General features: G+C 37.7%; 1 protein-coding gene across 2 annotated transcripts in view; it reads left to right on the forward strand.

Annotated features, from left to right (window-relative positions):
* Nucleotides 1–16,263, forward strand: part of LPXN (leupaxin) — a 44,662-nt gene that overhangs the window by 2,186 nt on the left and 26,213 nt on the right. For both annotated transcript variants that reach the window (XM_064576382.1, XM_045893604.3), the window contains exons 2-5: nt 366–449; nt 984–1,054; nt 5,450–5,607; nt 10,562–10,608. In XM_064576382.1, coding sequence (XP_064432452.1) covers nt 421–449; nt 984–1,054; nt 5,450–5,607; nt 10,562–10,608 — 305 coding nt within the window. In that variant the 5' untranslated portion in view covers nt 366–420. The remainder of the gene's footprint in view (nt 1–365; nt 450–983; nt 1,055–5,449; nt 5,608–10,561; nt 10,609–16,263) is intronic.

Consider the following 16,263-nt stretch of genomic DNA (forward strand, 5'->3'; position numbering starts at 1 on the left):
AAATAGTAAAGCTACCTATAATTCTGTTATCTTTAGCAAGTTACTATTCCTTGAATCTATTTCACCACTGGTAAAAATGGAGATAATATTACATTTCACAGAGCCATAATTACAGTTCTTTACATACTGCTTTCTCATAGTAGGCCTTTTGTAAATGTCTTATTTAATTCAAGGTGAATAAAATCACAGTGGTAGAAAAGGTGAAAGTTAATCTCAGAGTCCCTTTTCAGAGAAACTGCTATTAGGCAACATAACTAGGCAGAAATTGTGCTTCCCTGAGGCATCTGCAGCTTAACACACCTTGTGTCTTGTCTTCCAGTTTCATTCTTCATAATCACTATAGTTGTTTGTGTTTTGGACCACAGAAATAACCAATAGCCCTGAAAATCCAAATGTGACTGCTACTCAGCCCTGCTTTTAATGGATTTACAGTCTATTCAGGAAAGGAGGTAAGCATAATTTCTGGATCATTAAGTAAATAGTGACAGCAAAATGAATTGGGTGCTGGTGAACTCTGATGGAAATTTTATGAAGGCAACCACTTCCATGGTCATCAGCTTTCACACACACACACACACACACACACACACACACTTCACACACATACAGTAGGTTTTCTGATGCACAGTCACAGTGGGATACCCACACTGGGGAAAAACACAAGTGCAAATCTGCCATCCCATGAATTCAAGATGAATCCTGGCGCATAGTAGGTGCCCAATTTTTTAAAGTTAATTTTGAATCTTTCTCACCCTCACCAATGCAGTAACAGAACTCAAATCCTACTACCCACCTTTCTATGTCCCATTTTCAAAACTAACTTATCGAAATGAGAGAAAGAAAGAGAGAAAGAAAGAAAGAAAAAAAAAAGAAACTCACCAAATCAAAAGAGAGGAAGTGCTAAGCAAATACAGGAACCAAAAAGGGTTATAGAGGCTGCTTCACGCTGTCTCATTTAGTTCCTTTGCGGTCCTCTTCTTCAGCACATGCCAAAGCAGTTCCTCACAACCTGTGGGACCAGAGCATCTTGGGTGTGTGACAATGGAAGAGTTGGGTGAGTGAGGACCTTCTTGGAGGAGAAACTCTGAGGGAATGAAGACTTGGCTGCCATCTCTGTGGTGGGGTGTACTTCTAGCCAGAGGGAGGGTGGTGCTGGAAGATTTTGTTTCCACTTCTCTCATGACCTCAGCCCAACCAAGAGTGAAGCATGAGGAACTATGATTGTTTTGGGGAACTATAGGTTCACTCTTTTCAGTGGCACAAATAGGCTGAGAGTTTGGTGCTCACCACAGTAAACTGCACAAATACTTTTGGACCAAATTGTGATTGAGATTGTCATTTTATTATGATTATTTGCCTCTTGGGGGCTGTTGCAGGTCATAGGGTGGTCACACAGTTGGCACCTGCAGATTTGTGATTTAGGAAGAAAAAAAAAGAAGGGAGAGGAGAAGAAATGGAATAGAAGAACAAGAATGAGGCATCTGTAAACATTGGACAAAGGCCAGGGTAGTTTCATTTGTTCCATGGTTTAGTATTAAATCAAGGAGAATTAGTGCTAAAACTCCAATGATTCTGTTGCTAAGCTTTTTATTCAGAGGAATTCTGAAGGAACAGATTACTGTGGCCTGCAAATATGATACTCTTTCCATTTCAAACAATTAAAACCAGCAGTGAAACAATTGGCCACATTGCTCAGACAGATCCCTGATTTCCAATCTTTGGAGTAATGGAAGGTTTGTCATTCTTGGGATTCATTCCTTATCCTTTGCTGACTTTTGTTGCTGGCATCCTTACTAACACTGAGTCACTAACCTTTTACTCAATTTCCAAGCTGTATTAATTCCACAATGTTCTGGGTTTTTGTATGTTTGGGGTATGTCAAAAGTGTGAACAACAACGAAAAACATATTTTGCATATTGTCTTTGTGTTGTTGTTAATTGTTTGGAGTGTAATTTGAGGGCTAGAGGAGCAGAGAAAGGAAGATAGGCAAATTACAGGAGGGAAGAGATGTTAATGAAGAGGGAAAGGTGTTATTTAGTAAATATTGAACTGTTTTGGAGGCAAAGTCTATTTTAATGCTTGGGGTAGAATGTGTTTTAGACTTGGAGTAGAATCCAGATTCTTACTGTGTCAGAGTTGGGGAAGTTCACATTTCTGCCTGAGTTCAAAGTCCAGTGCTCTAGAATCTAGCCCTTCTTTCTTATTTTAGCAATACCTAATGGCTTTCATGCAGGTCATTCAAAAGGGAAGTAATACGTATTTAGTGACTTAAACTAAAACTTGACATTTTTGCATATATTAATCATGTTAGTGTCTGAAGCAACTCTCTAAAATAAGTATTGTCCACTTTTTTTTTCCCAATGAGATAACTAAGGAAAAAAATAAATGTGTTCAATATCACTCTCAGGAGCCCCTGACACCAAAACTGATTAAGCTAAAGGCAATCTCCTATTTTAGCAGTGCGTTGGCTCAGGTGTTCCAAACAATAGAACAACCCAGATAATTAAAAAATTAAAAATTAGATTTGCACAGTTTTGCACTACTTGAGCAGGATGAATGGTAGAGAAATCTGGTCCAGAAATGTAGAAAGTACCAAGCCGTTTGGAAGGTAACATTCATATAATCTATCTGGGTGGCTAAACCTCACCTGTTTCTTCAGATTGTCAGCAGCTCAGTAACTACCCAAAAGACTTAGGGTGGGTCTTTCTTCCCTGCTGCAGAGAAATAGGGTGCAAGACAGGTCAGCAAAGGCAGGCGGATATTTCCTTTTTGCAGTACTTCCTCCAACGTTGATGGTTTGTTTCCACCCAGCAGATTTTACCTAAACCTTCATTACTCGGGGATGCTAGATAAAGGAGAACCAGGAGCAGACTCTGGCTCTGAATGAAATCATTCCAATCCAGTGAGATCCCCCAAGAGACCTCACTTTATTCCTTTCATGTTACTGTTGACATTATCGGATTTCTGCAGATGAAGGGCTATAGGGAAGGACTACAGAGTTTTCCGTATAATATTTCCCCCCACCCCTTATAAACCCACATTTGTCATACTGAAATTAGTCATCTGCAAATTATGGAATTTGGCAGAAGGCAAGATAATCTTGGGTGTTGGTGTTATGTGCACTCCTAGGAAACAGGAAGAGAAAGGCCTGTTAACTCATGACCCAGAGGGTAGAGTTTCACTAACTTTGGTTCACTGGTGCTTCTAAAAGTAACCTTTTCCTCTTAGAGATATGGTTTGCTTCTCTTACAGGGGGTCTCCCCTCTCCCCTAATCTTTACTGTAAATGTCTTTTTATTTTGAATACAAGAAGATCCATGATTTCTGATTGGAGCAAAGCTTAGAAAATAGAAAAGGGCTATATCTTAATAGAGGGGTACAGAACAAAAATTGGGAACCCAGAAGTTTGGCATTCAATCTAGCTAGTAAAGTTATGAGAAAACAAATTTTTCTTTCTCTTTCTACATTAGTTTTCTCTTTTTAAAAACCTTTTATTATGAGGAATTTTAAAATATACAAAAGTAAAGAAAATAGTTTAATGAAGTCTAGTATACCCATCAACCAGCTTTAACAGTCATCAACTCTTGGCCAATCTTATTTCATTAATACACCCACCCATTCCTTTCACTCCTGGATTATTTTAAAGCAATATCAGATAATGTCATGTTCATTGGTGAATATTTCCCTATAGCCCTTCATCTGCAGGAATCAAATAATGTCAAATAATAGAATCCACTGTTTTGCAAACTTAAAAATCATGACCTGTGGTAAAAAATCCACTTAGAGATCCACTAATGGGTCTCAGCCCACAATTTGAAAAAATTTGTAATAGAATTGCTTCATTATGTAGATGAGGAAATGGCTTCAGAGAAGAGCATATCATGCCAGGATGATCCTGAGAATCCACATGAAGATGGGGACTGGAATTTTTGACATGAAGTTAGTGCAGGGGCTGGGATCAGATAGCCCAGGATCAGACAGGATCTGCATCACTAGCAGTGACACTACTTTTTTCTTTCTTTTGTTCTTTTCTTTTTTTTAGAGGGAGGGGGGAGGTAGGGGCAGAGGAAGAGGGAGAGAGAGAATCTTAAGCAGGCTCCACGGGGCTCAATCTCACAACCCTGAAATCCTGATCTGAGCCAAAATCAAGAATTGGATGCTTAGCCAATTGAGCCACCCAGGAGCCCCAGTCTCTTTCTTGATCTACAAGATAAGGACAATAATATCACCTGCCTTAAAGCATTAGGGTGACTAAATTAAATATATAAATTCCTAAGCATAGTGCCTGTAATGTGTAAATTTTTATTAATTATTATTAATTTCATCATAACAGAAAAGTGGTAGTGTGATACTTGTAAAGTGCATTGGTTTTTTCCAAGAAAACTACAGGAGAAACAAATCTCAAGATTTGGATTGCAACATCTTCTTGCTTGGTTTTGCAATATCTATTTTCTCCTTTATCCCCCCCCCTTTTTTTTTACCCTATATGCCCTAAAAGACAGAATACTTCTACTTTGTTTTGAAAATTTTGTTATGTGCTTGGGATATAAGAAAAAAATAATCAAGTTAAGAATAAGCATTACTCCCCACCACTCCAGTGGTGGTGGGGGGTGGGAGGGATGGGGTGGCCGGGTGATAGACATTGGGGAGGGTATGTGCTATGGTGAGCGCTATGAATTGTGTAAGACTGTTGACTCACAGACCCATACCTCTGAAACAAATAATACATTATATGTTAAAAAAAAAGAAGAAGAAGAAGAAGATAGCAGGAAGGGAAAAATGAAGGGGGGGAATCGGAGGGGGAGACGAACCATGAGAGACTATGGACTCAAAAACAAACTGAGGGTTCTAGAGGGGAGGGGGTGGAGGGATGGGTTAGCCTGGTGATGGGTATTAGGGAGGACACGTACTGCATGGAGCACTGGGTGTTATACGCAAACAATGAATCATGGAACACTACATCAGAAACTAATGATGTAATGTATGGTGATTAACATAACATAATAAAATTTAAAAATTTAAAAAAAGAAGCATTACTGTCTTGGTACATTTAGAAAAAAATGTAATTACTTACACTTTTCTGATAGGAAAAATATATAGGATTTACTTCTTTTCTAATTGGGGATCTTTGTGGGCAACCCACCCTTAATGAATGATAAAAATTAATACCCTGCAATATAAGAAGTCAAATGCTTGAGTGATGCTGTGAAATTGGATGCAGCCATAGGAAATAGGTCACAGTATGTGGAGGCATTAAACATCCTCTGGGAGAATAGACCACATTCTTGAAGTAAAATAAAGAGTAAGGGAAGATATTTGAAGATAGCCTTAACCCAAGAGAAGAAGGAGGTGAATGGAGGCACAGGAGCGATATTTAAGGGGGAAATCATCCCAGAAGAGGAATCATCCCATGTTCTGTATTATGATTCTCTTGTATCTTACGATATAGATGCCTTATTGGAGGAACTGGAGCGCTCCACCCTCCAAGACAGTGATGAATCCTCCAGCCCAGCTCCTCTTTCCCTGGATCAGCACTCCAGAAAGGAGAGTAACCTTACTGAGACTTCAGAGACCCTTTCTGTTCAGAATGATGCAAGTCCCTTGCCGGTAACTTTTCATTTATTGCAGTACCTTGAATATACATGTTTGAGTGCCTTTCTGAAAATTAATTGTGTCTTACATAAAATGATGTGAAGGAGGAATCATGTATCCAGGAAAGAGAAAGAAAAATCCCTCTATGATAACTTGAAGGTGGCTGTTTTTGGAAAGGATGAGAATTGAGAAAATAATCATAGAAGAGTAAGCCTTTGAGAACTGCATTTTTTCTAATGAGGGCATAGTAACACAGTATTCCCTATTTTACTCAGACTATTCTGGTAGGACTATCTGGGCATCAGAGCTGCATGTTGCGGTTTGACTGGAGTGGCACTCACCAAGACTGGGGGTCACCTGGGCAAGGCCGAGTGGCAGCTCAGACAAGTCTTTTCAGGGTGACTTTTTAAAGTCACAACTTTCCAGGTCTTATTTTCTGTTGAATGTATTAGGAAACTCAATTAGTAGTGTACCTACAGATGATGACATTCTAGGGAACCAACACAAACAAGCTATACTCATAAGAGATGGTATATAAGAAAAACCCAGAAATCCAATTTATTAATTTCTGGTTAGAGTCAAAACCATCAAGTAGAATGGAGAACAGTATTTGCTGATTCGTATATCCCCTTCCTGTTGGTAAGTCTACATGAATCTACTTTATAATTAGGAAGTTGCTTGATGAAAATGGAATTAGTTTAAGAGGAATTAAGTAGATACTCTTCATATGCAGTGTTTTGAACAGTATTCTGATTCATCCTTGCACACTTGGTATGAAATCACAGGTTGCATGGACCTGAAATTTGAGCCTGTGTTTCTTTCCCCCTTTAACTGTTCTTTCCTTCTGCTACAGATATACAGTTTTTTTTTTTCTCATATTTACAGTTTTAAGGATGCACATTTATTTCCCTCCTAGGAAGCTATTGTCTTTTCTCCTCAATGCAAGATCACAGCCACAGGCTCTTAGCTTGTTTGCTACACTTGCCCCCTGCATTTTATTTTCAGAGTAGCAGCCAGAGTGATCCCGTAAAACTTAAATCAGATCTCATCATTCCTCTACTCAGAACCCCACTGTGAATTTCCATCTCCATTTGAAGTAAAAGCCATGGTCTTTATGCTGACCTTAGTGGGGTGACTGTATGTCCTTGTTCACTCGGAAGAGCCCTGGGTTTTTGCTTGTTTTCTCAACATTCTATTATTGGCTTTGCCATTTACTGTAGATTTTCCATATTTTATGAAGTTTTCTTGTTAGCATTTTCACTAACGTAAACCAGGTTGGGTTGATAGACCTCCATTTGGTTCTTCTGGCTTCTTCCAACGTCTCATCTAGTAGCATGTGAAATATATTCAGTGAACAGAATTCTAACTTTATTATGGCTAAATCCAAAAGATGGCTAATGATAACTCATCTCTTCTTTCCCTGATCCTGTTCAGACAAATCCTAACCGGTAAGCACCCTTTCAGGGATAATATGCAGAGTGCTGGTTGTTAAAGCTAAGAGCTTAAGCACAATCAGTCAGGAACAGCCAACTCCTCTGGTGTTAGGTGGTGGCAGGAAAACTTTTGAGGCTTTTCCCCCAGCTGGCCACTTGGTATACCACCACTCGTGCTCATGAGGTGCATAGATCCTCCTCAGGATCAGAAAAAAACATGGGAAACTTTGGCTTAATGTCATACAAATTATGTTTAGGGGATAGAGGCTAAGCATTCTTGCCGTTGAGTGTAGCATAATCTAGAAGTTCTCGGTAAAGCAGTTTTGGCCTTAATGGTATATGTAAAGCTGTAGCTATTTATTTTATTATTTGGCAATGTTTTTATTTTTGCAGTAGATGCTTTGAGCAGCCTTTGGCTCAAACGAAAACCAAATCCAAAATTACATGTTTAGTTTTCTCAAGAAATTGATGGGAAATGTGTAATTTGCCCAAAATATTTGCCAACATTTCCTGGCCACCCTGGAGGGAAATAGATTACTGCCCCCTTGGAAGTCAGGAGAACACAGGTATGGGGAAGAAGCATCAGCATCTACTTCAGAAGTTAATAGTTTAAGAAGAGTGTGCCCGATGATTTAACATGTACAACTGCAGGAGGTGTGTCTACATGTCATGGCGAAGCACACCTTTCCATTTGGGTCAAGTAACACCTCTAAATTGGTTTTGCTCATTGTCAGTTTCAAGTTATCTTGTGCTTGTAACTAAAGTGTAAACGTGATGATTGAGTTGATGCCCTTTGTAAACCACCAAATAATGTCAGCTTTATATCAGTGCCACCTCAGTCAAAACGTTTGTTAATTCCAAAAGCTTTCGTTTTTTCATCCAATCCAAAGGATCAAAGTAAAGTACTTGGAAATTCATTCTTCTGTCAAAAAGAATTGAAACATCCGATATTGTTAATGCCATTGTAAATTTAGTTGAGAAGTTCAATATTGAAGAAAAAGTGGGTTTTTTTTTTTTGGTGGTAATATGAATATAAATTTTGGTGGAGCACAGATTTATGATAAAAAAAATGTTCTTTACAGACTTAAAAACCTATGAAGCAGAAACGTGCCTGGAATTGGTTGTGATGTACACAAAATTCATGACTGCATCCAAAGAAGCTGCAGGATTCCACCAGTCAGACTAGAAACTGCAAATGTCAAAATTTACAAATATATATTTACATAATCACAGTACATGTATAACTCATCTACAAAGCTCTCGTGACAGAAGCTGATGTTGAATACAGAAACATTTCAGTATGGTTGCATATGCTTTTTCTGTGTTGCCTGTCATCATCAGATTTTAGAAATGCCTGAGCCTTTGAAAAAATGCTTTGTAAAGCAACTTAAATATAGGTTACATTATGTGCAAGATCAGTCAGAAATATTTAATCAAATTATTCAGTGAATGTAGCATGAAAATTCAGCTTTGAAGCGTTTAGCAAGTTGCAATTATGTAAAACAAAGCTTGCAAAAAGGAAAGGGCTCAAATGTCTCTTGACAAAAGCTGGGGAGGAACTGAACAAGTTAAAAGATGAGAGCTCAAATGGTTTAATTACCTAATTTGAAAATCGTGCTTTGGAAAAATCTTGCCTTTGGTGGAGTTTCTAATTTTAATTGGATAAATTTATATTCTCCACCAGAATGGGATGGAATTGTGAAGGCCTATGATTTTGCAGTATCTACATTTGGCAAAATGTTAAAAAGAATCATGAATAGAGACAACTTAAGAGCTCATCTTGTAAAAACATTACTGAAGAAAGGTGCTCCGGATGGAGGCAGAAATACAGCGCCTGTGAAAATATTGGGGCAGAAATATTTATACATTTTAATATGAGAAACAATTGAGGATATTCTCCATTTAGCAGAATATGCCCTGAATTTAGAGGATTAGCAGCAGCTGAGTGGGAGTATTTTCTTAATTAAAAAAATTATGGTTTATAGAGAAGCATCAATTAAAAGTGTCAACAACTTCAAAATATATTAATTATAAAATGCAGCTCTGCAGAAGTTTGCAATTTTATTAAAAATTTGAAAATAATAAGATCAGATTTAAAAAAGGCATCTTTCAGAAAAATTTCCACATCACAATGTTAGAGACAGCAATGGCTAGGTAACCAATTAAGGGATTTGAATCTATATCAAGAATAATTATTTACTGTGCTGTTTAAAAATATTCAAATAATATAAAAGGTTTTTTTTTTAGTTAATGTTTAGGGGCGACTGGGTGGCTCAGTTGGTTAAAAATCTGACTCGATTTTGGCTCAGGTCATGATCTCAGGATCGTGAGATCAAGCCTCAAGTCAGACTCTGCACTCAGTGGGGAGTCTGCTTGAGATTCTCTTTCTCCCTCTGCCCCTCCCCCGCATGCCTGCACTCTCTTTCTCAAATAAATAAATAAATCTTAAAAGAAATTAATGTTTTTAGCTATGTGTCGTTTAAAAATATTCTAGAAAATTTTATTTTGAAAATAAGTTTTCAACAGAATTATTTTGTAGGTCCATCAATACAATAAAACCAAACTTTTGGTCAATAAATATATATTTAAAAAACTATAGAGTATTATTTTTGGTACCTTCCCCTCGTTCACTTTCAAGAACATCCCAGTTTGAACAATAAATTATATGGTCACCCTACCCGCTTGATCTGGCCCCTTTTACTCCCATCCCTGTCTCACCAGTTCACTGTGCAGGCCACCCTGGCCTCCTTTCTGTTCCACAGATGCTCCAGGGTGCTGGCCCCCTGAACCGTGTTCCCCCTGATACCTGCTTACTTCCCTCACCTTCTATGAATCCTCACTCAAGTGTCCCCTTCTCAGTGAGTCCTTCCCTGATCAATATATTTTTAATTGCCATCTCTCCCCCATTTCTCATCTCCCACCTCCTGATGAGTTTTACATATTAATGGATTTATTCTTTTTCTTATTAATGTTTTTATTACCTGTTTCTCACCATCATAATGTAAGGTCAGGATAGACAATTTTTATTTGTTCGTTTAGTTTTGTTTTTTGACTGCTGCATCCTTGGCCCTGGCACATGACAGGCATTCAATAAATATTTGTTCAATAAATAGTGAGTTGCTGGTCAACTACCCTTTAGAGACACACATTATTATTTTTTTTTTGTATGTTAAATTTAGTTGTGTTATAGTCTTCCCCTAGACACCATCCTGTCTAGTTAAAGGGCTTTGTTCTGATTCATTTTGTTTGTTTTGTGGTTCCTATGTGAGTACGATCAACTTCTCGATTTCAGTGCTTTTGGGGCAGGGAGAGGGACATTATTATTTGGTCCCATTGCTGACTACTCTGCTTAGAACGTGGCCTTTTGCTGTGGGATGGCTGTTATTCCTCTGCCTTGTGAAAGATCTCAGAGATACGCTAGTTACCAGTCCCGTTTAGAAGCTAAAAACATCCCCTAATTCTGGGTGTAGATGAGTGCCAACATTCTCCTAACAGACACTCATTCTCTGCTCTTCTCTGTCACTTACATGTCTTAGGTGCAGCTCGTGTATACTACCCATATCCAGGAGCACAATATCTACAGGTATGTTTTTTATTAAATACTTAAAAAAATTAAAGTTATTAGATAATTTTATCAATCTGTGTTTGGATGCTTTTGCGTGTGTACGTTATTAGAACTCCTGCTAAGTCCCTCCTCCTCTTCCCCAGTGTTTGAGCAGAGGTGGAATTCTGCCAAGCTCACTTGGCAGTTTCTCAGGGTACGTGGCTTCTAGATGGGTTGTCCAGGCTGGTGGGCTCTGCTATTTCCTTCACCACCTGAGAAAAGTGTAAATAGTTTGAGTCACCACACATGTTTTGGCCGGGCTACTCTAAATAGCATGCTCCAGATCATGGAACAGGAAGTACCTAATGAGATTTCAGCAAGATGCCAACAAAACCAGAGCTAGGATCAGGGTCAAACTGAGACAAGAGGGTCTCTGCAGCATACTACCGAATATGTACTTCTAATGAATCTGTACGTCTTCTTTCTATATTTGCTCAAGATTTATTTAGCCAGGGAAGGGGGTTTCCTTTTAAAAACATTACATACTGAAACAGACCCACTTACTAAATCATTTCTTCTGGCCAAGGCTGCTTTTCTTGTTCTCTCTTTAGGTAGTGCTTGTCATTTAAAAAAAAAAAAATCAGCTTTCTGGGAAACAAATGGAAGGGCTTAAGAAATTAAAAGGGAAACAAGCTAGCAAAGGCTCATGCGTGGTAAAGAGTACCACACCACACCTTATTTGGTTCTAGAATTGCAGCCAGTAGCAGACACATGACGCCAAATAAGGGAAGGACCTGTGTTATCATGAAGTCTTTTTATAACTTCTCACCTGAGGACTCTTTCTACTTCGATGGGAGTAAGGCCAGTTTATGAATATAATTGCCAGTTTATTCCAGTTCCAGGAGATGGCCCCTAGACCACCCTGTCCATCCTTCTTGTAAAAAAGATAAAACAAGCAAAACAACAAGAAAACAGTGCCTGGTGCACATAGGCTTGCAGTAAATATTGATTTTTAAAAACTAGGAAACCAAGACTTCAGTAGAAATATTAGTGAACACAGGCACCCAGAACAGAAAAGCCAGCACGACTGACAGCGATTTTTCTGTGTATCTGGCATTGTGATCAATTGATGGCATGCCAATGTATAAGTCTTTGATCTTTTTCCCATTTCTTTCTCTTTTGCTCTGCTCTGTATTCCAGGGGAGCTGACCCCTGTCGGTTGGGTTTTCCAGGCTCCAGGATTAGTTGGCTTTCGCTGGCTTTGACCAATGGGAGGCACTGTGCGGAGAGAGCTGGAGGGCGAAAGGCAGGGCAAGTCAGGACATTTCTTCCCCTAGTCTCTCTCCACAGCGTCATCCAGGTCAGCAAGCTACACCTCCTTTATGGCTTCAGCTGGAGCGAGACAGAGCCACTGTGGTTCCAGCATGTGCCTATCTGCCTTGGCCCCTAGCTTTTAGTAACTTTGCCTTTTTTTTTTTTTTTGTCCCTTTGGCCTAATGGCTACCTGCTGTGGCTTATCTCTGAGTTACCTCAATATCTTCTGTTTACTTCTTTAGTTCTGCCATCACCTGTGTAATCAAATTTCTGGATTAAATTCCTCCTGGTTACTCCCAGTATGTTTGCATTTTCCTGAGTGGGCCGTGACTGATACAGCTCCCCAAGTACGGAGTGATACTTGCCCTGAAGATCTGTGTGGGAGATGGATAGGAAATCCAGGTGGCCTAGTCAATATGTAATAGACTGATACAAATCCGTATGGCTGGCATAACTCAGAGCCGGAAACACTCGCAGGTATAGAGCTTGAGACTCAGAAACTAGATTCCTGCGTCCCACTTTCACAATTTCCTCTGTCTTGTTTAAGTGAACTGAATGTTGCTGTCAAGCTTGAAACTATTCAGTACTAGTTGCGAGTATAGTGACGTGATAATATTTCTAATGTAGTTATATATCAATAGCAGTATGAACAATAATTTAGAAATGTACACATGAACAAAAGTAATTTTGGTAAGAGTGAGGAGAAAAAAATTCATAAAAACATTTGCAGAGGAATGAACAGGAGAAAACTCCAGCACAGTGAAGCCCCTCACGTGAGGAGTCTGTATTCTTTTAAACACATCTCTTGTATTTGGATATTATTTAAATCTCTGACTCATGAATTACACTGTTGCTCATGACATAGCAGAGCACTTTTACCATCTTCAAGACATGAGGGAACAATTCAAAGGAGTTCTGATTTTGAGGTTCCTTTCTTTTCAGGAACACTTCCTGGAGTGATGTAATCACCAACTCTTTAAGGCCTTTCCATTCTTAGTTAGAATATTATATTGTTGACTCAGTTACTATTAGGGTATCACAAATATGATCTACTTCTCTTTCCATACTGCTCTAGGAATCTTGCTAAAAACCAGTAAGAATTTTTTTGAGTAAGCACAAGGATGCCCCAACTGTGAGAGAGACAGGTTTTTAGGGTCATACAGACCCATATAAGCTACATTTTACATTTATTCTACACGGGGAAGCAGAGCAGAGAATGTGCCGACAGCCCTGCTGCCTTTTGTACTTTCAAGACACACGCCTGTGGCAGCGATGACTAAGGGATTATAACCTGAAAGTGTTGTGAGGAGCTCCCCTGCACTTTCTTGGAAGCCAACAAGGACCAAATCAAGCACTTGCATACCTGACCGTTTTTGTTTCTAGATTAAACAAAAAAAAATTATGCCTGGCAGAAGGCCATGTTGTACCTAAAAGACAAAATCTTTTATCTTTGCAGGGGAAGATATCCACTTCCTCCTACTTTTTTCTTATAGCTAAATACTCAAACATAAGTCAGTAGTGGGACATGTGGTACCCAAAAGACAGTCTTTTTTCCCTAAGAGAGGAAGGTATTTTCCTTCTGCCTTTTTGCTGGTTGATAAATACACAAAAATAAGTACAGTAATATATCTATGTTTTCATTTTTGAAAATATATTTAGTGGAAGACTTACAATATTTGGTTTTATTTATGGCTTTGCGCGCATGTGTGCGTGTGTGTGTGTGTGAGAGAGAGAGAGAGAGAGAGAGAGAGAGAGAGTGTCAGAGTCAGTTTGGTGGATTGTTAGCTAAGCTTAGTTAATGTTGGTTACAACATTACTCCAGAGTCAGTTACCTATATGATTCAAATTCCACTTCTCAAAATTGACTCTGGAAATAATCAAATATGGGTGCAAATATTTATTTACTGTATTATAACAGTGAAAATCAGAAACAATCTAGGTGTCTAGTGATAAATGATTGGTTTAATAAAGTATGGTACATTCTACATTTGAAAGCTGGATAGCCTTTAAAGATCATTTTGGAGGATAGTTGAGCATGGTGCTAGAGGACATAAGCTTTGCAGTCTGTGGGCCCAAACTCTGTTACTTACCAGCTGTATTATATAGAGCAAAGCTTTTTACTTCTCTAAGCCCCAGTGTTTTCTTCTGGGGGTGAGAATACCTAGCTCTTAAGGTTGTTATAAGGATTTAAGGAGAACATGTGTAAAACCCTTTATGGAGGGCCTGACATAGAGTGGACAGAAAGTGCTAGCTATGGATGCGAAGTTGGATAAGAAAATACATAAAGATACTTTAAAATATGAAAAAAGGTCATTCTCATTTTCCAAAATTAGGCACAATCATAGAAGGGCATAATGGTTTAAGTCAACATGTCCACAGTGATTAATTGCCTCTCAAAAGGAGAATTAAGTGTGATTTTAATTTTTTCTTTATATCTCTCTGCAGCTTTAAAATTTTCTATACTTACATTAACTTTATATTTAACCTTTTAATGGTAAAAATAACTAAGAATTCAGAAATATACAGAGTAAAAAGTTAGACCATCTCCCTTTGAACGTATCCTCCTACCACCATTAATTGTTATCCCCATAAGTAACTGCTGTCAGATGTTTACTTATAGACCTTTGTGTATGCAAAGTCACACTTAACGTTTATGTGCTTATAAATTCACATGAATGGAAGGATAGTTTGCATATTGTTGTGGGCTTTGCTTTTTTAAGTTAACAATGTATCTTCAAGTCTTCCTTAGTTTGGGGCGCTTGGGTGGCTCAGTTGGTTAAGCGTCTGCCTTCGGCTAAGGTCATGATCCCAGGGTCCTGGGATCAAGCCCCACGTTGGGCTCCTTGCTCAGTGGGGAGCCTGCTTCTCCCTCTGCCCCCCCCCCAGCTTGTGTGCGCTCTCTCTGTGTCTCTTTGTCTCTCTGTCAAATAAATAAATAAAATCTTTTAAAAAAAAAGAAGTCTTCCTTAATTCATATAAATCTATGCCTGCATTCTTTTTAGCAGCTGCATGGTATTCTGTAGCATGTATCTATAATTTATTTAGCTATATGTCTATTTTATTTTTAATTTGTTCATAAAGACTGTACTTTTTTATGTCTTAAGGAACATACTTCTACATATACCTTTTTATGTATATCTTCATTTTCTTGTAGGATAGAATCTTGGAAGTGAAATTGCTGAATCCAAGGGTATATGCATATGAAATATTGATAGATACTGCCTTGCAAAGGATATAATAAATTTACATTGCTACCTATGATGTATGTAAATGTATATGTGTAAGATAATCCTGACTTTTGCCACCACTGCATGTTATCAGTCTTTCAGATTTTGGACTAATGGGTAAAAATTGGTATCTCACTATTTAATTTGGATATTAAAGATTGAGATTGAACATATTTTTATATGGTAATAAAAATTTAAATTTCTTTTTCTGAAACTTGCTTTTTTTCTTTTAATCCCCTAGCCCATGTTTCTATTAGCTTGCCTTATTGATTTGTAGACTTTTTAATATTTGGATATTATTTATGTTTTAAATACTTATGTATGTTTAAATTTTTTTGAGGTTAGCCCTATTGATATTTTTTTCTTTTTTTTGCCTTCACTTCAGAGTTTATGCCTTTCTTAGGAAAGTCTTCATCACCCCAAATTATAAAAAATGTCCTCCATTTTCTTTTTTGTTAATGTTTAAATGAATTTATGTCTTTAATTCATTTAAAACTTATGCATGTGTAGAGTTTGTTAAAGATCTAAATTTATTGTGTTTCAGATAGGTTGTCATGCATTTTGTGTCTAATAGTCTATTTCTGATTATTTGAAATGGCACATTTAGCATATGTAAAATTCTCATGGTTCAGGAGTCTCTTTCTGGGCTTTCTCTCTGTTCCATTCCTTTGATCTGTTTGTCCGTTTCTTTACCAACATCACACAAATTTTATTGTCAATTTATAGGAACGCACAGCTATTGGACAGATCTTCCCTCTTCATCTCTTTTTTTTCCCCAAAAATTATCTTGAGTGTTTTAGCCCATGAATTTTAGCATCAACTTATTAATGAACTTAAATACTTCTATTAGGATTTCTGTATGAATTACAGTGAATTTATAGTTTAACTGGAGAAACTGACATCATATTATGTATCATCATTTATGTGCATCTCGTATGTCTACCAGTGGGTTTTTCTTCATAGAAGTCTTATTAGAGTGATTCTTTAATATTTTATAATTTTTTTGTTGGTATTATGAACATGTTCTTTTTTCCCAGTGGATTTTTAAATCAGCTACTACCGGTCTATAGGAAAGATACTAATTATTTCATTTTATTCTTTTTCTATTTTTAAATTAATTTTTAATTTTTTTTTTATTTTAAGTAGGCTCCAT

The sequence above is a fragment of the Mirounga angustirostris genome, unplaced genomic scaffold, assembly GCF_029215605.1.
Source record: "Mirounga angustirostris isolate CCGP_5_RB_7025 unplaced genomic scaffold, mMirAng1.0.hap1 SCAF_13, whole genome shotgun sequence".
NCBI lineage: Eukaryota > Metazoa > Chordata > Mammalia > Carnivora > Phocidae > Mirounga > Mirounga angustirostris.